This window comes from Pipistrellus hanaki, assembly GCF_964339955.1.
Source record: "Pipistrellus hanaki genome assembly, chromosome: 2".
Lineage (NCBI taxonomy): Eukaryota > Metazoa > Chordata > Mammalia > Chiroptera > Vespertilionidae > Pipistrellus > Pipistrellus hanaki.
Window position 1 is genome coordinate 173356350 of NC_140504.1, and position 22654 is coordinate 173379003.

At 60.4% G+C, this 22654-nt stretch overlaps 4 protein-coding genes across 8 annotated transcripts; all 4 read left to right on the forward strand.

Moving 5' to 3' along the window:
- Positions 1 to 956: 956 nt before the first annotated feature.
- On the forward strand, positions 957 to 4124 carry DPH2 (diphthamide biosynthesis 2). 2 transcript variants are annotated; one of them, XM_084873219.1, is made up of 6 exons: positions 961 to 1349; positions 1572 to 1684; positions 1926 to 2149; positions 2350 to 3033; positions 3118 to 3294; positions 3373 to 4124. In XM_084873219.1, the coding sequence occupies exons 1-6, from the start codon at positions 1062 to 1064 to the stop codon at positions 3495 to 3497; spliced, it is 1611 nt and encodes a 536-aa protein (XP_084729345.1). In that variant the 5' UTR covers positions 961 to 1061; the 3' UTR covers positions 3498 to 4124. The 2 variants fall into 2 exon arrangements, with proteins under 2 accessions (XP_084729344.1, XP_084729345.1); XM_084873218.1 differs by having other exon boundaries at positions 957 to 1349; positions 3118 to 4124.
- On the forward strand, positions 3600 to 4011 carry LOC311615919 (large ribosomal subunit protein eL29-like; the record flags this gene model as incomplete). Its single annotated transcript, XM_084871311.1, has 2 exons — positions 3600 to 3882; positions 3962 to 4011. 2 exons carry the CDS (start codon positions 3600 to 3602, stop codon positions 4009 to 4011), a joined length of 333 nt encoding a protein of 110 aa, XP_084727437.1.
- A 2679-nt stretch (positions 4125 to 6803) lies between the features above and the next one.
- Positions 6804 to 10145, forward strand: ATP6V0B (ATPase H+ transporting V0 subunit b). The gene is made up of 8 exons (XM_084876120.1): positions 6804 to 7006; positions 7753 to 7801; positions 8031 to 8114; positions 8241 to 8318; positions 8528 to 8597; positions 8717 to 8768; positions 8923 to 9113; positions 9850 to 10145. The coding sequence occupies exons 1-8, from the start codon at positions 6940 to 6942 to the stop codon at positions 9874 to 9876; spliced, it is 618 nt and encodes a 205-aa protein (XP_084732246.1). The 5' UTR covers positions 6804 to 6939; the 3' UTR covers positions 9877 to 10145.
- Positions 10146 to 11178: 1033 nt separating this feature from the next.
- Positions 11179 to 22606, forward strand: B4GALT2 (beta-1,4-galactosyltransferase 2). 4 transcript variants are annotated; one of them, XM_084874666.1, is made up of 7 exons: positions 11179 to 11309; positions 12897 to 13252; positions 13471 to 13706; positions 16793 to 16983; positions 17363 to 17485; positions 19150 to 19254; positions 21721 to 22606. In XM_084874666.1, exons 2-7 carry the CDS (start codon positions 12949 to 12951, stop codon positions 21869 to 21871), a joined length of 1110 nt encoding a protein of 369 aa, XP_084730792.1. In that variant the 5' UTR covers positions 11179 to 11309; positions 12897 to 12948; the 3' UTR covers positions 21872 to 22606. The 4 variants fall into 4 exon arrangements, with proteins under 4 accessions (XP_084730792.1, XP_084730793.1, XP_084730795.1 ...); XM_084874667.1 differs by having other exon boundaries at positions 11180 to 11392; XM_084874669.1 differs by lacking the exon at positions 11179 to 11309 and adding an exon at positions 11806 to 11904.
- The last annotated feature ends 48 nt before the right edge of the window (positions 22607 to 22654 follow it).

Sequence of the window (22654 nt, forward strand, 5' to 3'; positions counted from 1 at the left end):
AGCTCCTGACCCTTGCTCTCCCCTTGCAGGTTCCTTTCCTTTCTGTCTTCTCAGTCACAGTAAGATCTGAGAATAGGCCTGGCTGGCTTCTCCCCATCCTGTTGTGAGTATGAGTCTCAGAGGTGATAGAACTGATTACTTTTATATTTCTTCCCCTGTTTTTTTTTCTCCCAACTTTTGCACAAATTCTGTGTCCATTCTTCATCCTCAATCAATCTCTTCCCATGCCAGCCTTTCATGTGCCATATCCTGAGGCCACTGTCCCCCTGCCCCTGCTCAAGTCTCACCTTACTCTTGATTTCTCAGTTCTCTTCTCCTACTACATGCTATCCAGTGCTTTCTCCTTTTCTGCTGCTCCCCCATGTTCAGTGTAGCACAGGAGCTTGGAGAAAGAGAACTCAAAAGCCCAGCTTCTAAAATCAGACCTAGGTTTGATATAGTGTGCCACTGACTTGCTGTGTCTTATTAGACAAGTAGTTAGCTTCTTTGAATCTCAGCCTCCTGACCTGTAAAATGGGACAAGTCTTACTCTAAAGACTGTAAACTCTGAGGATGTACAGGGCCTGGTGAACAGTAATACTTAATGTTTCCCTGCTTGACCGACTGCGGATAATAGCAATGCTTTCAGTATATGTGATATGCCAAGGACTACTTTTATTTCTAAATTGTTTTGACCCAACAATCCTATTAGGAGTACTATTGCTACAAGCCCCATTCTACAGATTAGGAAACAGCCATGGAGAACTTTGAGTTGCTCAAATTGGAGTAATTATTTTCAGGGAGTGGGTGTTTTGGAGAGTGGGCAGTGAGCTGAACCTGAAAACTCCCAGCGCCTGGAGAGGAGATCTAGAGGAACTACAATACCCACAAGGCTCCGCATCTCCCCCGGAAGTACTTACTGTTGGCCTCGTGCTCTGAGGCCGATGGGCGGTTTGGTAGGCGAGGATTGGGAAGCCGGAGCTGCGCTGGTTTGAGATTGGTAAAATTGCCATCAGCCCCGCCTCAAAACCCGGAAGTAGTCTTCGGTTGGCTCACGTGAGGCAAGGAAACGCGAGTTTTGGATGCGCGGCTCGCGTTCACTGCTTGCGGTCCGAGTCCTAAGCTCCCCGTTCTCGTCCAAGGACTGTCATCCAGTAGGGGCTCTTTTGAGAACGCGGAGACCGAGGGGTCCCCGCTGCTTCCCGTCAGCTGAGCTGTGCCTCATGGAGTCTACATTCAGCAGCCCCGCGGAGGCGGCGCTGGAGCGGGAGGCGGGGGCCGCGGGGCTGCTCACGCCGCTGGCGGACCTGGACCGAGTGTACGAGCTGCAGCGAGTCGTCGCGTTTGTCCGTGACCTGGCGTGTCAGCGGGTGAGGGCAGGTTGGGGAGGAGTGGCTCCCCTCTCTGGGATGGGTCGCCCATAGGATCGGGGTCTCAGGGTAATTTTGTGCGGGTGGGGGGTGAAGGGAGGTCTTCTCTGGGAAGAGAGGCTGTGAAGGTTGGTTGGGTAGGGACTTCCTGGGGGTTTTCCTTGCAGAGACGACCCTCGGTGAAGGAGAGGCCGCTTCTGACCCCATGATTCATGCTTCCAGGTGGCCTTGCAGTTCCCTGACCAACTATTGGGAGATGCTGGGGTTGTGGCTGCACGACTGGAGGAGTCCACGGGGGCGAAAATGTTCATTCTGGGGGACACAGCCTATGGCAGGTGTGAAGTTGGGCTTAAGGACGGAGGCCTAGGGACCCAGGGTTTGCGGTGTTTTCCCTCTGTGATAGTGCCTGCCCCTAATGGCTGTTCTCTCTGATGCTGCTTGATGACTGCCCTCCTCACACCAGCTCCTCTCAATGACTGTGTTTCTATAACATCGTCTTCTTCACTGACCACATTTCCCATGGAAGACAGGAGCTTTCTGATGAAACCTTTCTCACTAACGGTGTCTCCCCTGCAGCTGCTGTGTGGACGTGCTGGGTGCTGAGCAAGCTGGAGCGCAGGCCCTTGTACACTTCGGCCCTGCCTGCTTGAGCCCTCCGGCCCGCCCACTGCCGGTGGCCTTCGTCTTTGGTCAGCGTCCTGTGGCCTTGGAGCTCTGCGCCAAAGCCTTTGAGGCCCAGAATCCCGACCCCACAGCCCCTGTGGTGCTGCTGAGTGAGCCGGCCTGCGCCCATGCCCTGGGTGAGGGCTTTTGCCTGGGCGTGCGGGGAGAGGGGGGTCAGCTGCTTTGTTCCTCATGTCCCCATGTCAGGACATCCCAGAGCATTCTCAGTGTGGGCTGGACCCCAGCCTTTGCTTTGGGGTCACACTCCGTCTTCTGGGGAACAGGGGGAGCTGCTGCTTTGCCAGGCCCCAACCCTGACACCGCTTCCTTCTTCCAGAGGCCCTGGCCACTCTGCTTCGCCCACGGTACGCGGACCTGCTTGTCTCCAGCCCGGCTCTTCCCCTGCCCGTGGGCTCCCTCAGTTCGGAGCCTGAACCCCTGGAGTGCTTCGGGCGGCGCTTCCCCCTGGCCCCGGGGAGGTGTCTGGAAGAGTACGATGCTTTCTATGTGGGAGGCTCTGGGGCCAGCTCTGACCCTGACCTCGATCCTGACCTGGGCCGGCTGCTCCTGGGCTGGGCACCTGAGCGCTCCTTCTCCTCCTGCTGCCCAGACACGGGGGGGACTCGTGACGAAGGCGCCCGGGCGGGGCGGCTGAGGGCACGGAGGCGGTACCTGGCAGAGAGGGCCAGAGACGCTCGCGTGGTGGGGCTGCTGGCGGGCACGCTGGGCGTGGCCCGGCACCGGGAGGCGCTGGCACACTTGCGGAACCTGACGCGGGCCGCCGGCAAGCACAGCTATGTGCTCGCTCTGGGGCGGCCCACGCCTCCCAAACTCGCCAACTTCCCTGAGATAGATGTCTTTGTGCTGTTGGCCTGTCCTCTTGGTGTCCTAGCTCCCCAGCCTTCTGGTAGCTTCTTCCGGCCTGTACTGTCACCATGTGAGCTGGAGGCTGCCTGCAACCCTGCCTGGCCCTCTCCAGGCCTGGCTCCCCACCTCACACACTACGCCGACTTACTGCCCGGTGAGTGGCGGGGCCCTGCCTGAGCTGGAAACGGTTGGGGCACGGGAGCAGGGGGCCAGTATGGATCACCTTTCTCCCTCCCAGGCTCCCCCTTCCACGTGCCCCTCCCGCCGCCTGAATCGGAACTGTGGGACATCCCAGATGTGTCGCTCATTACGGGGGAGCTTCGAGCCCTGCCTGCCTGGAAGCCATCCAGTGACCCTGGGTGCTCAGCCCTGACCCCGCGGCCCCAGCTGGAGCTGGTTGAGAGTAGCCCTGCAGGTAAGTGTGCCAAGTCTCCACTCCCATCGGGATTCTCCTGGATTCCGCCCACTCAGCTTCAGCCCCCTCTCTTTGCAGCCTCGTTCCTTAGTTCCCGGAGCTGGCAAGGGCTGCAGCCTCACCTGGGTCAGACACCCGTGACAGGAGTCGTGAGCGGAAGACGGGGAATTGCCATCGCCTATGAGGATGAGGGGAGCAGCTGATGCCCTGGGGGGCCGGAGACACAGGTGGACTTAAGGATCACTATTCCGGTCCCAGCTGCTGCGGGCTTCAGTGCAGATGTGGCCACGTCCAGGAACCACACCATGCACAACCGGTTCCGAAAATGGCACAGAAATGGCATCAAGAAGGAACTAGATCCAAAGTTCCTGAGAAACATACGCTTTACCAAGAAGCACAAGAAGAAGAGGCACATCATCAACACTAATGCCATGAGCACATGTGCCAAGGCTATCAAGGCCGTCATAAAGCCCACGGAAGTCAGGCCTGAGATCCCCAAGGGTGGCAGCTGCAAGCTCAGTCAACTTGTCTACATCATTCACCCTGAACTTGGGAAATGTGCTGTGTCCCCATCACTAAGGGTCTCGGGTACTGCTGGCCAAAGACCAAGGCAACACTTAAACCAAGACTCAGGCTGCAGCTGCAACTCAGGCTCAGGCTCCCACAGGGGCCCAGACCCCCTTCAAGGCTCCACAGGGGAGGCCTCTGCTGATGTGAGGAGAGAGGACTGGTGTGGCCCCTGGACTGCTATCTGCATGGAACTAGTGTCCTTCTATGTTGTTTGTACAAATACACCTAAGGCAGGATCTGTTTAAAACAAACAAACAAACTTTTAGTGCTCACCCCTTTGCCAGGATCCTTGAAGGAGCCTGGGTGGAGGGAGGGCAGGCAGCCCCTCACTAAGAACAGGATCCAGCTTTGTCTTGTACTGACACTGGCATAGGCTTAGCATGTTCTGGCTCAGTGAAATGTTTGATGTTTGATTGACGGGGACTGATGTGGAGCATTCCTAAAGCTGCCCAGGCCCATCTGTTCTGGGAGCAGCCCAGGGCCTCTGGCCAATCCCAGTTCCTGGTGTGCAGTTGAGGGTCTGTCCTTTTCAAAGGCAGGCTATGGATGGTCTAGACCAGTGGTCGGCAAACTGCTGCTCATGAGCCAGCTCCTGATGCGGCTCTTTGGCCCCTTGAGTGTGGCTCTTCCACAAAAGACCACGGCCTGGCGAGTCTATTTTGAAGAAGTGGAATTAGAAGAAGTTTTAAGTTTAAAAATTTGGCTCTCAAAAGAAATTTCAATCGTCGTACTGTTGATATTTGGCTCTGTTGACTAATGAGTTTACCAACCACTGGTTTAGACCAGGGTTTCTCAGCCTCTGCACAACTGATGTTTTGGGCCAGATAATTCTTTATTGTGAATGGCTACTCTGCATGGTAGCAAGTTCAGCAGCATCCCTGATTTCTGCTCACTAGATGCCAGAAGCACACACTTTCTGATTGTGATAATAAAAAATAGCTCCAGACATTGGCAAATGTCCCCTCTGGAAGCAATATTGTCCCCAGGTGAGAACCACTGGTCTATACTTTGCTGTCCGGTATACCAGCTATTTTAAACATAGTTTAAGATTAAAAAGTCAGTTTCCTGGTCACACTGGCCACACTTCACTGCTCACGTAGCCACGTAAGAGGACAGCACAGCTATAGGACATTTCCATCAACTCGGAGAGTTTGTGGACAGTACTGGTCTATACCGACTGATTGTTTCTCAGGGAGATTACAGAAATGAATAAATCAGATAGGTTTTCTCTTTTTCTTTTTTTGTTTTTTTGTTTGTTTGTTTTTAACTTGTAAAACACTGCAGGTCCTGTGGGTGGGGACCTGAATTATCTTTGAATTTCTGTCTTCACTGTGTAACCGGGAAGGGAGGGGTTAAATAGGCAATCTCCACACGCTGAAACAGTTCTCAGAAGGGAAGCCCACCCCCACACTGGCAGTTGGACATCCCTCTCACAATCCTGGACTACTGGCTCCTAATCATTCACCTGCCTGGTCACCCCTAACTGCCCCCCCTGCCAGCCTGGTCGCCCCTCACTGTCCCTCCCACCCCCCACCTGCCTGATTTCCCCTCACTGCCTCTGTGTGTCAGCCAGGTTGCTCCTAACTGCCCCTTGCCGGCCTGGTTACCCCTTACAGCACCCCTGCCATCCTGGTCACCCCATGCAGCCTGCTTGTTCAGTGGTTTGGTCCTCCCTCACAGCCATTTTGTGAGGGAGTGAGGGTTAATTTGCATATTACCTCTTTATTATATAGGGTTATTGACTATATTTCCTATGCTTTTTAAAATATATTTTATTGATTTTTTACAGAGAGGAAGGGAGAGAGATAGAAAGTCAGAAACATCGATGAGAGAGAAACATCGATGAGAGAGAAACATCAATCAGCCGCCTCCTGCACACCCCCTTACTGGGGACCTGCCCGCAACCAAGGTACATACCGTTGACTGGAATCGAACCTGAGACCCTTGAGTCCACAGGCGACACTCTGTCCACTGAGCCAGACCGGTTTCAGCACCTATGCTGTACTTTTCACCCCCTTGACTATTTTGTAACTGCCAATTACAAACATGTATTGAGCACCCACTGAGTACCAAGCACTGGAAATACAACAGTGAAAACAACAGAAATCCTTTCATGATGCTTACCTTCTCATGGGTGGGGAGAGATGGATAACCAAAACACTCAGTATAACAAATGTTAAGTGTTAATGGAGAAATATAAAACTGGGAGGGAGTGTAGGGACGGGGGGTCACAATTTTAAACAGATGGTCAGAGAAGGCCTTATAAAGAAAGTCAAAGAAGACGAAAGGAAGTTTACGGAGTAGGTTACATGGGTAATTAGAAGCCTAGAGCAAGTGCAAGGCCAATGCGGTGAAGGTATGGCTGGCATGTTCCATCGATAGCAGGGATGCCAGTGCAGCCAGAGGAGTTGGTGGGGGCATAGCAGAGATGAAGTTTGGAACCACGCTGATAGAGGCCTAGTAAGCCATTAAAAGGACCATGGCTTTTAGAGTGAAATTGAGCCTCTAGGGCATTTTGAAGAGAGTGACATGATCTTGCTGAAGTTTCTTAGGCAGGCGCACCACCATGCCTCAGGGTTAGGGAAGGCTGGGGAAGAAGGATTTCTGAGGCTCAGTAGCTGTTAGCCAGGTTTAGGGTAAGCACTAGGGTGCGTGCTGCAGGCAGAGGAAAGAGCTTGAGAAACAGAGCACAACACCCAGCGGAACAGGGGTCCGCACTGGGTTGGAGGCTAAGCTAGGGAGGCCCACGAGCAGGCTCGGTGTGAGGCAGGGCTGAGAAGAATCGGCCTTAGAGAGGCGCGAGAGACCAGCCAGGTGGACACCTGTTAAGAAGGGCACCAGAGCCGCCTCTGCAGAGTGAGACTACATCACCCACAATGCTCAGCGCCTCAGTTCCGGCGTCGCGAGTGTTAGACCCGCCCCGGCGCAGAGCCCGGTCCGGGTCAGGTGGGGCGTGTCACGTGGGCGAGTCAGGTGACGGTGCGGGCGGCGGACTGACTGCGGGGCGGACGGTGGACGCAGGGTCGCGGTTTCAGCTCTGTCTCCACCGACCCGTGCCCCGCTGTCACCGCCGCCATGACGGGGCTAGCTCTCCTCTACGCCGGGGTCTTCGTGGCCTTCTGGGCCTGCATGATCGGCGTGGGTGAGGCCGGGCCCTGGCGGGCGGGGCCGGCATCCGGGCCGAGCGGGCAGGTCTGGAGCCCGGCGGGGGTCGTGGGGCCCCGGGGCCGCTGGGCTGCAGCGCGGGCTGTGTACCCCGGGCTCCGGGAGTTGCCGCCCGCCCGCGGGGGCCTCTGACCCCGACAGAGGAGACCCGATCTCCAGCTGCTTGAGGAGGGGCGCGGGCGGGGGTACGTGGGGACCGCGAAAGCAGCCCCGGTCGCGTTCTGTCGTCCCCGCCCCCCCCCTGCCCCGTCTCGCGGCTGTCGCCCCTCTGTTGCTCCTGACCGGCCTGCTTGGGTCATGAGCAGGCTGCTCCAGTTCCTCCTTCTCTGGTCGTTTAGCCACCCCAACCCCCACTCCCAGCTTGTTGGGGAAACAGCATCGCGGACTGGGCCGGCGGGATCCAGTGGAGCTTGGCCAGAGCCCTTGCTCCCTCCCTCCTTCCAGGGAATTCAGGCCTGCGAGCTGCTGCCCCAAGGGTCTAGGACCTAGGTCTGGGCGGTGGTGTCACCAAACGCGACGTTACTGAGGGAGTGGCAGGAAATGGAGGCCTGAGGAGAGGCATCTGTGTAGAAAGACAGCCGTGCTTTTGCGCGGGGACCAGCTTGACTTAGGTGTGGGCAGTCCATTGAGCTGTCCCATCAGCTGGGCAGGAGCTTCATGTCTAAGTTGGGGAGCTTCTCTCTGGAGAGCAGCCCCTAACCCCCTTTTTTCTCACTCCTGCAGGGATCTGCTACACCATTTTTGACTTGGGCTTCCGCTTTGATGTGGCATGGTAAGGGAGGGCCGGGAGAGGATTCCCCCAGGAGCTGCTTCTCTGCAGCCTTCCTTCTCTAAGTTGACCCCCCTCCTCCACCCCACCCCCAGCTGCCTGGGATATGGACCTTTCGGAGATAAGGGGTCTTTTAGCAACCAGTGCTGGTGGGGTTGGAGGCGTGGGGAGTGAATTCTGTGCTCACTTCCTCTCCAAGACTGAATTGCTTTCCTCCCTGTCTCCACACCAGGTTCTTGACAGAGACTTCCCCTTTCATGTGGTCAAACCTGGGCATTGGCTTAGCTATCTCCCTGTCTGTGGTCGGGGCAGCCTGGTGAGTGTTGGGTGGTGATTCGGGGGATGGGGGCTGAGTCATAGCAGGTGGTGGGTGGGTCCTTAGTCATCCTGGGGACACTGACAAGCTTGGCCTCTGCTCATTGGTTTCTTACCTTTCCACCAGGGGCATCTATATCACTGGCTCATCCATCATTGGGGGAGGGGTGAAGGCCCCTCGGATCAAGACCAAGAACCTGGTCAGGTAAGTGAGGGCCCTTGGAAGGTTGTCGGAACCAGCTGCGTTAGGAGCTGCCCATTGGTGTGACCTGACATTCTGCTCCTGACCAGCCTCCTGATGAGGTGGGATGCCAGTGGGGGAAAGGTGACTGGGGACTCTGTGAGGAGGAAGATTGATTGCTTTCTAATCTCTTTCTCCTCTCAACCGCCTTTGCCCACCACTGCTACCTCCAGCATCATCTTCTGTGAGGCTGTGGCTATCTATGGCATCATCATGGCAATTGTCCTCAGCAACATGGCTGAGGTATGGAGTACCGGGGATGGGGTGGGGTTGGGCATCCATTCCAGTGTGTTCTACACATTGCTTGGGGTGCACAGAGGAGCACAGAGGTTGGTTTCTGATTACTCCTCTTCCTCCCTCAGCCTTTCAGTGCCACGGACCCCAAAGCCATCGGCCATCGAAACTATCATGCAGGTAGGAGGGTGTGTGCAGGCAAAAAGCTAGGACATCTGCTTTCCTCTTCCCACCCCAGTTCAGACACCTCGTTTTGATATTTGGTCACCTACTTGGGCCTGCTTTGCACAGCTGGGCTGTGACTGGCCTCAGCGCTCCCTCTCCATTCCCCCAGGGTACTCCATGTTCGGAGCTGGCCTCACGGTGGGCCTGTCTAACCTCTTCTGTGGAGTCTGCGTGGGCATTGTGGGCAGTGGAGCCGCCCTGGCCGATGCACAGAACCCCAGCCTCTTCGTGAAGATTCTTATCGTGGAGATCTTTGGCAGCGCCATCGGCCTCTTTGGGGTCATCGTTGCGATCCTACAGGTGCTGAATGCTGGGGAGCCCCTGTCCTTGTCCCTAACCCAGACCCGCCCTCCTTCTAGAGGAGCTACAGTGCTCCCGCCTCCACCTGGGGAACCCCCGAACAGCTTCTACCACCCCGTTCCCATCTTCTGGTTTTCCCCTTTTGAAGCTTTCGGCTCAATTTTGTTTCTAATCTGGAAACACTGACCACTGTCCTATTTTTTTTCCTCCTGTTTTTTTTGTGTGTGTCTGTGTTTCATTTAATCTCTCTTTGTTTGTCTCCATGGTTGGGATCTTGTCTGTGTCCAAATAAGCCTGTCTCGGCGTGTTTGCCTGTGTTAGGCAGGGCCTGTGTGTATCTATGGTGTCAGTTGAATAGCATGTCTAAATTGTGTCTTCTCTGCTCGACAGCGTATGAGTTTGTGGCTAATGGTCAGCTTGAGGATCTGAGGGTGACTGGCATTGTCTATATGCCACTTCTCTCCGTCTTCCTGTCCCACAGCCTGACTGTGGCTATCTGACTGTCCCTGTTCATCTGTGCCTGTCTGTCATAGCATATCCATTGTGTTAGGCAGGGCCTGTGTGCATCTATGGTGCCAGTTGAATAGCATGTCTAAATTGTGTCTTCTCTGTCTGGTCCAGTCATCCATCTGTTGTCATCTGTCCATCTCACCACGAGTTCGTCAGGTCTGATCTGTCATTTGTCACTCTTACCTATTCCTCTATCTCTGACTTCTGTTCTTTTTTTTTTTTGCAGACCTCCAGAGTGAAGATGGGTGACTAGACGGTCTGTGTGGGTGGGGCCGTGCCCCGCTCTTATTTATTTGTGGTTCTCCTGGGGCAGCTGGAGCTGTGCCCCTTTCACAGGGCTCGGCGTTCCGGGCCCTCCCTGCACTCACTTCTTGCTGCCTGTCGACTTGGAGGCACTGCCTGGCTGGATCCCCTGGTGGGGTGTGGGCTGCTGGTGACTGTGCAGCTCTGCACCCGTGTCCCACCGCCACCCCAGCCTGTCTTCCCAGTGTTTGTGAAATAAACGTATTTGTCTGGGTCAGTGCGCTGTTGTTGCCCTTCTTTCCACCTTTCCCAGGAGGGTAAACAGGCCTATCGGCCTCAATCTCCTGCCAGCCTCCTCCACTCATACATACGGTCTCAGCTCTGGACAAAGCTGGCTCCTGGGTGGGATGGGAGGGTGCTGGGCTGAGGACTCTGTGCCCCTGAAAATCTGTATTGAAGGGCCTGGAGGAGTGGGGAGGCATGGGCCCAGGTGTTTGTGGGGGGCAGGATGGGGAGTGTCCGCCTGGTCCTATGCCCTTGGGACTCTGTCTGCAAAATCCACATTAGCCATGCCTCCTTACCTGGCTCTGCCTTCAGGCCTCCATCACTCCCCATCCTGGTGGAGCTCGGAACTTACTAATTTCCCTCTGCCTATCCCAGCACCGTCCCCTGCCAGTGCCTAATTTGATCCTCTGTCCCTGAGGCATTGTCCAGTCTAACCCAACCTGTTACCTTAGAAGACCCCCGCCACCTCCAGGCCCAAACCACACTTTTGTCCCCGCCTTTAAGGGTATTGTTCAACTGGTCCCCCTCCGCCGGCCCTGGCAGACCTTTAATAATGCTTCCATCAATGAGCTGCCACGTCCCCAACCTGCCCGTGTCAGCCCCTTTGGCAGAATTCGCGCTCCCACCCAGACCCCGCTCCCCGCGCTGGGTTTGACCTACCCACACCCTCCAGCCCGGGCCTTGAGTCCAATCCCCTGAAAGAGCCCGACCGACCTCCTCCGCCCGGCCAGGCCGGGCCGCTCCTCCCCTCGCTCCGCGCCGGGCCGCCGGCTGGCAGGGCGGCGCGGGGGCGCGCGGCGGGCGCGGGCGCGCTGGAGGCGGGGGCCGCGGGGGCGCGCGCGCGGATGCGCCGGCCGGGCCTGCCCCTCCGAGGCGCCGTAGCGCGGGAGGGAGGCGGCGGCGCTGTGGTCCGTCGGCCCGGGGTCCGCCCGGGGTCCGTGGGTCTGCCCGGGCGCCCGGCCCCGCCCTGCGCCCCGGGGTGGCTCCGCACCATGGCGCGCGGCGGCGGCGGCGGCGGGAGGCGGCCGGGGGGCCGCGGGGGCCGCTGACCCGGCGGCGGGAGGCGGCGGGGCCCGACCATGGGGGACGGAGCCGTCTGCAGCCGCCGGAGCCGGGAAGCCAGCCCCAGCCGGAGCAGCGCCCGCTGCTGAGCGCCGGGTGAGAGGGAGGCGCGCGCGGGGTCCCCCCAGCTCCGGGCCCTGAGATTCCAGACCCGGCCCCGCGATCCCCGCCCGGACCCGGTGAGAGAGGCGCTGGCGGCCGGACCCGGGCCTGGCACCACCCCACCCCCACCCCGCGGCTCCCCGGGGCTCCGCCGCCGCCCCCGACCGGCCTCCTTCATTGTCCCTGCTCCGCGGCCTCGTGGCGCGGGGAGGCGCTGCGCTCATGTCTCCCCTTCGCTTCGGCCCCGCTCACATCCACTCCCCCCGTCCACGCCTCCCGCCCCCAGCTCCATCCACACCCTCCGGGGCTTCACTGCCTCCCAGTGCCCGGGTGCCACGTGTTCAGGCGGCTCAGCCCTCCCTCCAGCCCTCCAGCCCTCCAGCCCTCCAGCCCTCCAGCCCTCCAGCCCTCCAGCCCTTCAGCCCTCCAGCCCTCCAGCCCTCCAGCCCTGCCCAAACCTACCCCCTGCCGGGTGGTCAGCCTGGCCCAGAACTCCTGCCCCAGGACGGGTGGGAGGGTTGCACGTGTTGGGAGGCGCCCGGGAGCTTGTAGGTGCGGCTGTGTGAGGGCCGGAGCAGCGGCTTTGTTTGTGAGTGTGTAACTCGTGTGTCACTGTCACCTGGGCGTGTCTGCACGGAGTTCTGGGCGTGTGTCAGTGCAGGTGAGACTGGCTGGGACCGAGGGTGTCTGTGGCTGTGGATCGGTGAGGGAGACTCCCCCGCACCCCGGAGCGCCGCTGGAAGCGGCCTCAGAAGTGTGGCTGCTCTGGGGGAGCCGCAGCTGGAGCTGCTCCCCGGCGGGACCCTGTCCAGCCGCCCGCGCTGAGTGCTGCCCCTCGGTCTGCCCCTCGGTCTCCAGGGCTCAGATGCCCCTGTTCTGGGCATCAGGCAGAGCCAGCAGTGCTGGGCCGGCCCCGGAGAGTTCAGCCCAAGCCTTGATGTCTTAGAGGGGATGCCTGTGCCCCACCCTGCATTTTGACCTCTTGTTCCGAAGGAAGGGATCCCGTTAGACATCCTGCCTTTGGGCCATCGGGACGCTGAGGGCCACTTCCCCGCCTGGTTCCAGCTGCCCACCCTGCTCCTGGGAGGACTAAGTGAAGTCATGGGCACAGAGCACTCCTGCGTGGCAGGTGCTCAGGGACTGGCCCCCTGACCCAGACCGGGAGTCCTGGCGTGTGTATACGGCCCTGTGGGGTGTCTGCTCTCTGGGGCACAGGTGCACATACATGTGGGTCTCCAGGTACAGCTGTTTCCGTGTTTAGGTATGAACCAGTGTGGTCAGAGGCCACCTGTCCATGTTCCTCCTGGGAATACGTGTGTGTGTGTGTGTGTGTGTGTGTGTGTAGACAAGGAATGTAAGCGTATGTGGGTAAGTCCTCAGACGCATGAAGATGTGTTGATGTGTGTACTCAGATGCATTGAGTTGCGAGGGACTGTGTGTGTGTGTGTCTTTGCAGGTAGAATGTGAGTCCACGCGTGTCCCGGGTGAATGTGAGGGTGCGGGCCCATGAGCAGGAGGAGGGTGGGCAGCCTCGCCGTCGGCCCTGACCGCCCGGGCTGGTTTCTCTCCTGCCTTTGCCAGGCCGGCAGCCGGATGCCCGGGCCCGTTGGGCGGGCCGGAGGCCGCCTGCGGGATGAGCAGACTGCTGGGGGGGACGCTGGAGCGCGTCTGCAAGGCCGTGCTCCTCCTCTGCCTGCTGCACTTCCTCGTGGCCGTCATCCTCTACTTCGACGTCTATGCCCAGCACCTGGCCTTCTTCAGCCGCTTCGGTGCCCGCGGCCCCGCCCGTGCCCTCCACCCAGCCGCCGGCAGCTCCGCCAACTGCTCCCGGCCCAACGCCACCGCCCCCAGCTCCGGGCTCCCCGAGGCCCCCAGCGCCCGGCCTGGCTCCGCGGCCCCCGTCCTGCCGCCCTGCCCTGACGCGCCGCCGGGCCTTGGTGAGCCTGCAGGGCAGGGCCTGCCCGCAGGGGTGGGCAGAGGACCTCGCCGCTCCGTGGGGAACGGAGTCCTGACCGACAACGGGGTGCCGGGGGTCCGGGGCTGTTGTCAGAGGGCTGCTTCCTCGGGCTCCCTCGCCCACCCCCGGGCTGAGGGAGAGGGCTGGTGTCCCCGGATGCTGATGCGGTCCTGACTCCTGCCACCGTCCTGCCTGCAGTGGGCCGGCTGCTGATCGAGTTTACCTCACCCATGCCGCTGGAGCGGGTGCAGCGGGAGAACCCGGGTGTGCTCCTCGGGGGCCGCTACTCTCCGCCCGACTGCACCCCGGCCCAGACGGTGGCCGTCATCATCCCCTTCCGGCACCGGGAGCACCACCTGCGCTACTGGCTCCACTACCTGCACCCCATCCTGCGGCGACAGCGGCTGCGCTACGGCATCTACGTCATCAACCAGGTGTGCCGCCCGCGGCCCCCGCGCCGGGCGCTGGCCACCGGGGAACCCACCGGGGGCACTGCGTGGGGAGCTCGCGTGCCTGCGGGTACCTGTGTGGGCCTGGGGGCGTTCGTGGTCCTTGTCTGCCATGGTTGTGTGGCTGTGCGGATCACCGGTGGGGGTGCGTGTGTGTCGGTGTGCATATTCGTGAAGGGGATACGTGGGTATGAATGCTGGCGTGCACAGCGGCGGGTGTGTGCCTGGCTTTCATGGGCACGAGCCCCATGGTCTTCCTGTGGGGGGCCCCATCCCACGGCGGTGGAGGCCTAGGGGCTGCCGGCGATGAGGTGGTGAGGGCCGAGGAGCGGAGGAGTTAGTCCTCCAAGGGGGATGACATCTGCCTTGGTGCCCAGTGCCGGCCCCGCGGAAGACCAGGGACTCGGCTCACTTGCTGAGCCCAGCCAGGGCCGGCCCCTGGAGCCCAGAGCGGGCCTGGCGTAGGCCCTCCGCTCCTCAGAAAACTCCCAGGCTCGGACTCGGATCCCTGGGGACTCCGGGGCGGTGGTGTGCGTCTGGAGTTGGAGCTGTGGGAGCACCGAGGGGCCTGGTCCAGCCCTGGGCGTGGGAAGCAATGGGTGAGATGGGTCTTGAGGGAGGAACAGGCATCAGCTGGCAGGGGACTGGTGGAGGCAGGTGTGCCAGGCAGAGGGACCCGGAGGCCTCGGCGAGAGAGCTGGTCTGTGTTCAGGGATTGTTGGCGGAGGTGTGGGGTCCAAAAGGAAGGGTGGGTAACAAAGGTGAGGCTGGAGGAGCTGACGGAGGCCAAACCCATACGGTCTTAGGAGACCAGTTAAGCACCTGAAATCCAGCCGGACGGTGGTGGGCACCATTGTAAAGTTTTTTTTATTTTAATATATTTTATTGATTTTTTTTTTTTTTTTTTTACAGAGAGGAAGGGAAAGGAACAGAGAGTTAGAAACATCGATGAGAGAGAAACATCGATCAGCTGCCTCCTGCACACTCCCTACTGGGGGTGTGCCTGCAACCAAGGTACATGCCCTTGACCGGAATCGAACCCGGGACCTTTCAGTCCCCAGACCGACGTTGTATCCACTGAGCCAAACTGACCAGGGCCATTGTAAAGTTTTCAAGGGGGAGCAAAGCGTGGGCTTGTTTATGGAGAGATCACTGGTTACACGTGGGGAACGGCCTGGGAGAGGAGACTCGAGGCAGGGTGACCGGCGGGAAGGGGCTGTGATGGGGGGAAAGGAATGGTGGACGTGGTGTGAGTCAGGCAGCCGCAGTGGGGTGGAGGGGAGAGATGTGCCACCGGTGGCGGAGAGAGAGGAGAGGGAGACGCCAGGACAGCTGGAGTGCTCCGTCTTGGTGTTTGCCGCTCCTGCGAGCAAGATGGAAACCCAGGAGCCGGACCAGGTCTGGGGGAGAGCATGACTCTGAAAGCTTTTCTGCACCTGACGAGTGTGAGTGCCTGGGGGAAGGGTGAGCGCCATGATTGGCCGGCAGTTGGTCACATGAGTCAACCGTGGAGTGAGGTCTGCGGTGGAGAGAGGGGTCCGGGAGCCGATGGTCCCTAACACCAGCAGTGTCCAGCCTGCCAGGGGGCGTGGGGCCTGGGCGGAGGGGCCAGCTGGGAAGAAACGGGTCGGGGAGAGAGAGAGCGCCTCGGAGGCTGCCAAGCCTGGCCAGCGAGGTTGGAGGAGACCCCGGAGGGGGGGTGCGGCGTCCGGGGAGCCCAGGAATGCGTGCCCAGAAGGAAGCGTGGCGAGTGCGTGAGCGCGGCCGTGGGCGTGAGGAAGGATGTGGACCCAGAAGCGTCCAGTGGATTTAGCAACAGGGTGGGCCCCGCGCGAGCCATTTCAGGGGCATGGCGGGGGCGGGAGCAGATTGCAGTGGGCTGAGGAATCAGATCTGACAACACGGGAACGGGCAGTTGGAGACAAATCCTTAAATGAAGCAAACCTCTGCCAGCAAGGGACGGCAAAAAGGCAGGGCAGTGGTTCGAGGGAGGTTTTCCTTCCTGACGGGAGAGGACTGGGCATGTGGAGGAGCCCCGGAGAGAAACCTGAGCTCCCGGCTGGCCAGAGAGGTTGGAAAGGAGTTCCGATGGGCCCCGAGATAACGGACAGCTGCTCCGGGGACGGAGGGAGCGGAGGTGCCGGGGGAGGAGGGAAGAGAGCGAGAACCCTGGGCAGTTCAGGGCTCCCGGTGGCAGCGCCTCCCCATGAGCTGGTGGTGAGGAAGGGCCACTCTTGCCCCTGGAAGACCCTCCACAGGCGCCTCCCTGGCTCCAGCCTGGAGGTCGCAGGGTGGGGCCCGGCGCCCTGGACCGTGACTGCCTGTGCTTGTCGTTTTGTTGGGAGACAAGTGACCTGTCATTTTGTTGCCCGTCCTGTCCTGGTCTCAGAGGCCCCCAGGGGACTGGGCGTAGAGCCGGACGAGCCAGAGGGGACAGGTGGCCGAGGCTCCGGAGCGCAGTCGGCGGTGTCTGGGCGTTCGGGGCCTTCGCTGTCCGCCTCGCTCTGTGACTGTGCTCAGGGCTGCTCATCTCCGGGGTCCCCGGCGGCACAGACGAGACGCCCGGCACAGAGACCAGGCCGCGGGGCGTGTCTGAGTGAAGGGAAGATGGAACTGAGAGCTCTAAATCACAGTTTAAGTGGACACCAGCCTGCGGGGAGGGATGAATGATGGCACCGCGGCAGGGAGGCGTCAGGGGGGCCTTCCAGACGCGAGGAGAGCATTCCGGGCGCGGGACACACACACACACACACACACACACACACACACACACACACACACTGTGGCACCAAGGCCAAGGCCAGGAAGCACCGGGCCCCTGAGGAATGAGGTGGACCTGGCCCTCGGTGTCTCAGGGCAGCGGCTGGAGCGGAGTCTAGGGCCAAATCAGGAAAGGCCTGAGGAGGCCGGGCCCAGGGTGAGGAACTGGACGTGATCCCAGGCGCCTGCAGAAGCCGCGCAGGGGGTGGGGCGGGCAGCAGGCCCACGGGGACCACTCTGGACAGTGGCAGAGTGGCAGGTGCTCGCCCGTCGGGGGCCCGCAGCTGACCGGGCCCCTCCCCCGACCCCAGCACGGCGAGGACACCTTCAACCGGGCCAAGCTGCTCAACGTGGGCTTCCTGGAGGCGCTGAAGGAGGACGACGCCTACGACTGCTTCATCTTCAGCGACGTGGACCTGGTCCCCATGGACGACCGCAACCTGTACCGCTGCGGCGACCAGCCCCGCCACTTCGCCATCGCCATGGACAAGTTCGGCTTCCGGTGAGAGCTCCCCTTCCGCTGAGCCCAGGACCACCGCTCCCCTCCCCACCACCCCCACCTCCCCTGACACAGGTGACAGTCCGATTGTTAACAATTTGTCTCGCATCCTGCGGCGTTTTTTTTAAAAAAGTCCTGGTTTTTGGAACGATTCTTTTACATCTTTTGGACTTTCTTAAAACGCCGTGGGACGCGGGACAAATTGTTAAAAATCGTGACCCTCCTGCCAAAAGCGGGACGTCTGGTCGCCTTACCTAACATGCCCAGGCCCTCAACTTCCAGCCCCAGTCCCCGCCCCAGCTCCTGGCCGGGCACACTCTTCCCCGCCCGTCTCCGTCCTCCCCTCAGGCCCCTCACTGACGCCCGCCCTCCTGCACAACAGGCTGCCCTACGCCGGCTACTTCGGAGGCGTGTCGGGCCTGAGCAAAGCCCAGTTCCTGAGGATCAACGGCTTCCCCAACGAGTACTGGGGCTGGGGGGGCGAGGATGACGACATCTTCAACCGGTGAGTGACGGGCGGGGTGCAGGGAAGGCCGGGTGCATGAGAGGGTGGGACAGAGCAGACCGGGTGCATGAGAGGGTGGGACAGGGCAGACCGGGTGCATGAGAGGGTGGGACAGGGCAGACCGGGTGCATGAGAGGGTGGGACAGGGCAGACTGGGTGGGTGCATGAGAGGGTGGGACGGAGCAGACCGGGTGCATGAGAGGGTGGGGCAGAGCAGACCGGGTGCATGAGAGGGTGGGGCAGAGCAGACCGGGTGCATGAGAGGGTGGGACAGGGCAGACCGGGTGCATGAGAGGGTGGGACAGGGCAGACCGGGTGCATGAGAGGGTGGGACAGGGCAGACTGGGTGGGTGCATGAGAGGGTGGGACGGAGCAGACCGGGTGCATGAGAGGGTGGACGGAGCAGACTGGGTGCATGAGAGGGTGGGACAGAGCAGACTGGGTGCATGAGAGGGTGGGACAGAGCAGACTGGGTGGGTGCATGAGAGGGTAGGACCGAGCAGACCGGGTGCATGAGAGGGTAGGACAGAGCAGACCGGGTGCATGAGAGGGTGGGACAGAGCAGACTGGGTGCATGAGAGGGTGGGACAGAGCAGACTGGGTGGGTGCATGAGAGGGTAGGACCGAGCAGACCGGGTGCATGAGAGGGTGGGACAGAGCAGACCAGGTGCATGAGAGAGTGGGGCAGAGCAGACCGGGTGCATGAGAGGGTGGGACAGAGCAGACCGGGTGCATGAGAGGGTGGGACAGAGCAGACTGGGTGGGTGCATGAGAGGGTAGGACCGAGCAGACTGAGTGGGTGCATGAGAGGGTAGGACCGAGCAGACCGGGTGCATGAGAGAGTGGGGCAGAGCAGACCGGGTGCATGAGAGGGTGGGACAGAGCAGACCGGGTGCATGAGAGGGTAGGACGGAGCAGACCGGGTGCATGAGAGGGTGGGACGGAGCAGACCGGGTGCATGAGAGGGTGGGACGGAGCAGACCGGGTGCATGAGAGGGTGGGAAAGAGCAGACCGGGTGCATGAGAGGGTGGGACAGAGCAGACCGGGTGCATGAGAGGGTGGGACAGAGCAGACCGGGTGCATGAGAGGGGGGGACAGAGCAGACCGGGTGCATGGGAGGGTGGGACAGAGCAGACCGGGTGCATGAGAGGGTAGGACAGAGCAGACTGGGTGGGTGCATGAGAGGGTGGGACAGAGCAGACCGGGTGCATGAGAGGGTAGGACAGAGCAGACCGGGTGCATGAGAGGGTGGGACAGAGCAGACCGGGTGCATGAGAGGGTGGGACAGAGCAGACCGGGTGCATGAGAGGGTAGGACAGAGCAGACCGGGTGCATGAGAGGGTGGGACAGAGCAGACCGGGTGCATGAGAGGGTGGGACAGGGCAGACTGGGTGCATGAGAGGGTGGGACAGAGCAGACTGGGTGGGTGCATGAGAGGGTAGGACGGAGCAGACCGGGTGCATGAGAGGGTGGACGGAGCAGACCGGGTGCATGAGAGGGTGGGACAGAGCAGACCGGGTGCATGAGAGGGTAGGACAGAGCAGACCGGGTGCATGAGAGGGTGGGACAGAGCAGACCGGGTGCATGAGAGGGTGGGGCACACCGGGCGGGGCCGCTTGCCCTCCCTGCTGCCTGCTCCAGTCCGTCTGTCCCCCGCCCCCAGGATCTCCCTGACAGGGATGAAGATCTCACGCCCAGACGTCCGCATAGGCCGCTACCGCATGATCAAGCACGACCGGGACAAGCATAACGAGCCCAATCCTCAGAGGTGACCCCCAGCGCCCTGACCCCGAGTGCTCCTCTCCCCTCACTCCCTGGGGTGACGCCCTGTGCAGCAGGTCCCCAGAGATGATCCCAAGGCCCCCCCCAACCCTTGACATGAAATCTCAGCGCCTCTGGTCCCTGGTCCCTGCCCGCCGGCTCCGCCTCACCCAGGCAGCTCTCACTGCTGGCTTGGTTCCTGGCAGTGACTACGATGGAAAGGCAGGGCTCAGACTGTCATTGAGAAGATCGCATTCCCATCCCCTCGGAGCAGATCGGATGAGAGAGAGGCAGCGCCGGGCTCAGCTCCTGGGCCTGGAGCTCCACAAAGGCCTGGGCCCCAGGCCTGTGGGATGGGGATCGGAAAGACAGTGCCGACCCTCTGAGGTGGGAGTGGGCAGCTCTGTCTCTGAGGGTGCCTGGTGCTGGCCAGGAGAAGTGCCTGAGAGCATGTGGAATGTAGACGGGGGCTTCCTGCCACGGCTCAGGGACTGTCTGGAGCCAGACCCGCTGGGGAGAAGGGTCCAGAGCAGGAGGCCCCCTGTGAAGTTCTTTCTGGGGAGGGAGACGGGCGGGTATGGCACAAGGTGGTCAGGGCAAGGTGCTGTCCTGGCCGAGTGATGGTGGGAAGCCTGGAGGATGTGGAGTGAACTGGGGTTTGACGGCTATTCATCCGGCAAGTATTTGTCGCCCCCCACCTTGGGCACAGTGCCGTGTTCACCAGGTTCATAGCGGAGGCCAGTTCAGATAAAAGGAAATAGTACCTGTCAGACTCTGGAATGTGAGCACGCACGGTGTACGATGAGAGTCCGGAACTCACGGGTATTAAAGTTCCCGAGGGCTGGGACGAATGGTAGAGAAGATCATGGATGGGTGTTGGGAGTCTCAAATCCCAGGTTGTCAGTTTCACTCTTGTCCCAGGGGCATCGGGGAGTCATGGGAGGGACCACGCTTGGAGCCTGAGGAAGGCGAAGGGCTGCAGAGCCGCTGGGTAGAGCCGGAAGGAAGCCGAGCAGGCCTGAAGGAATCCATGGGAACCCAGGAGCATGCTGGGAGTGAGGCTGCTCTGCTCCGGCTGGAACAGTAGGGTGGCTTGCTCTGACCCAGGGTGTAAGAGCGGGGAGTGCCGCGCTGGGCGTAGGGTTGATGTTTGGCAGAAGCAGGAAGCCCCGAGTGCCCAGGGAGCTGATGAAAAAGCAGGTTAGGTAAAAATCACGGTGAGCAGGGAAGGGACAGAGGGCTTCGGAGCAGCTGAGAGTGAGAGCTCAGAGAGCGGTCTGAGCTGAGCTCAGAAGGACTGGGAGGACCGACACAGTGGGCATGGGAGTGCAGCTCTGCCGGAAGCACAGTGCCGGGAGCCTTGGTCCTGGTTCAGGAATAGCCATCATCAATTAGTGATGTCTGCTGTGGGCGGGTGAGTGACAAGATAGCAAGAGGTTCTGGCTGAAGGTGCTCTGTGGGCGGTGGTTTCGTTGGCCCGGCTGCTTTTGCCTTGAATCTAGGAGCTCTCCTGGATTCGTCTTCCACTCACCCTACATGTCCGAACCGTCAGCCAGGGCCACCCCCAAACATACCCGAGCCCATCAGCATGTCCCTTTACTCCATCTTCTTCTGCCTGGACCACCGCAGGGACTGCTCACTGGTTTCCCTGCTTCCCCTTTGCCCCTCTGGGGTCCATGTTCCCGGACCCTCCCTCCCCCAGGCTGGGCTAAAGAATCCCTCCCTGTCTTCCTGCTCACAGAATAAAAACCCGCTTCCTCTGACTTAGAGCCCTGCCCATACCTGATGACACCGCCACGCTAAGTCCTCCTCTGTTTCTTCCCTGGGCCCATGAGGGTCTAGCCACACAGAGCTGTGCAAATTCTCATGCCCAGTTTAGATCAGCAGGTGCTGCCACCTCTGCCTAGAACGCTCTCCCTCCTGCTGTCAGCTTATGTCACATACTCACCCCTTCCAAGCCTTCTTGGTCTCCCTCTCCCATGTCCCGTGGCACTAATGCCGTGTTCCTTGTGTGTGACCTGTCTCCCCTCGTGGCATAGACTTGGCCATGAGAGGAAGGACCTTGCTGGCCTGTGTATGGCTGTGCCCCTGGTGCTTAGGGGAGAGCCTGGCACATGGGGACTGCTCAGCAAATAGATGGTGAAGGAGTGACTACAGGATGAGGAACAGAGGATGGCCGAGATGATGGTTTGGGGAGTAAAGGTGACACGTTGCATTTGGGGTGTCTGGGTCTAAAGGAAGGTCTGAGATGAGAGATTTGTGGGGATGTCACAGTTCTGGACTTTGGGCAGGGGCGGGGAATCTGTTTTGAGGGTAATTTTAAGAGCAAAAGGACTCTAAGCAGGTGGAGGGTGGAGGGGTGGCAAGGAGAACCAGGTCGCCCCTGGAGGAAGCCGAGATGGTTGACCCTTGGTCCCAGAGATGTTGGGTTTGGTGGTTGGCCCTGATCTGGGATCATCTCCGTCCTCTCTAGGTTTACCAAGATCCAGAACACGAAGCTGACCATGAAGCGCGACGGCATCGCGTCCGTGCGGTATCAGGTCCTGGAGGTGTCCAGACAGCCGCTCTTCACCAACATCACGGTGGACATCGGACGGCCCCCGGCGTGGCCCCCCCGGGGCTGACCCTGAAGGACATGGCTCCCGGGCCAGGGATTGCTCGCCAGAGGACTGACCTTCAGCCTGGCCGGCGGCTGCTCCGTGGGCGATCCCCCAGGACTGGAACTGTGGGCTCTGTTTTCCTGAGGGTCTTCCATAGGCCCTCCCAGCTGCACCTAGAAATTTCAGAACCTACTTTGGAGGGGCTGCCATCCTGAACAGGCCCTTCAAGTTGGGGGCGAGGTGGGGGGGCCTCTGGGGTCATTCCTCCTCACTCCTCCCTCCCCAGGCCAGCCCCCCTTAACTGTCAGGATTGGGCCAGCCCCTGCACTGCCTCATGGAGTGGCCTGGGCTAGGTCACTCCACCTCTCTGTGCCTCAGTTTCCCCTCCCTTGAGTCCCCTAGGGCCTGGAAGAATGGGAGGTAATGACTCGGGGGCAGTGCCACTTCCAGGGGGGACTTCTCAGACCTGGGGATCCCCCTTGCCCCCAGGGGAGGGGAAACCTTTTTCATTCAACACTGCGGGGGGCAAACTGGTGGCCCCCTGCTGAGGAGCAGCCCCAGGAGGGGACCAGAGGGGGTGCTGTGTTACTGCCTGGGATCTCGGGCTTGGGCTTTGCATGGGTGGCAGGTGGGGCTTGGATCAGCCAGTCTGGTTCCCATCTCCCTGTCTCAGAGCAAAGGCAGTAGCCCCAGGGCTAGCTTGTGTTTGTACATTGCACAGGAACTTGTGTGGGTGCTTTAGTAAAAAACGTGAATGGAGCAGCCAGCCCCTTTGTCTGATTGGGGATGGGACTCTGGGTCCCTGAA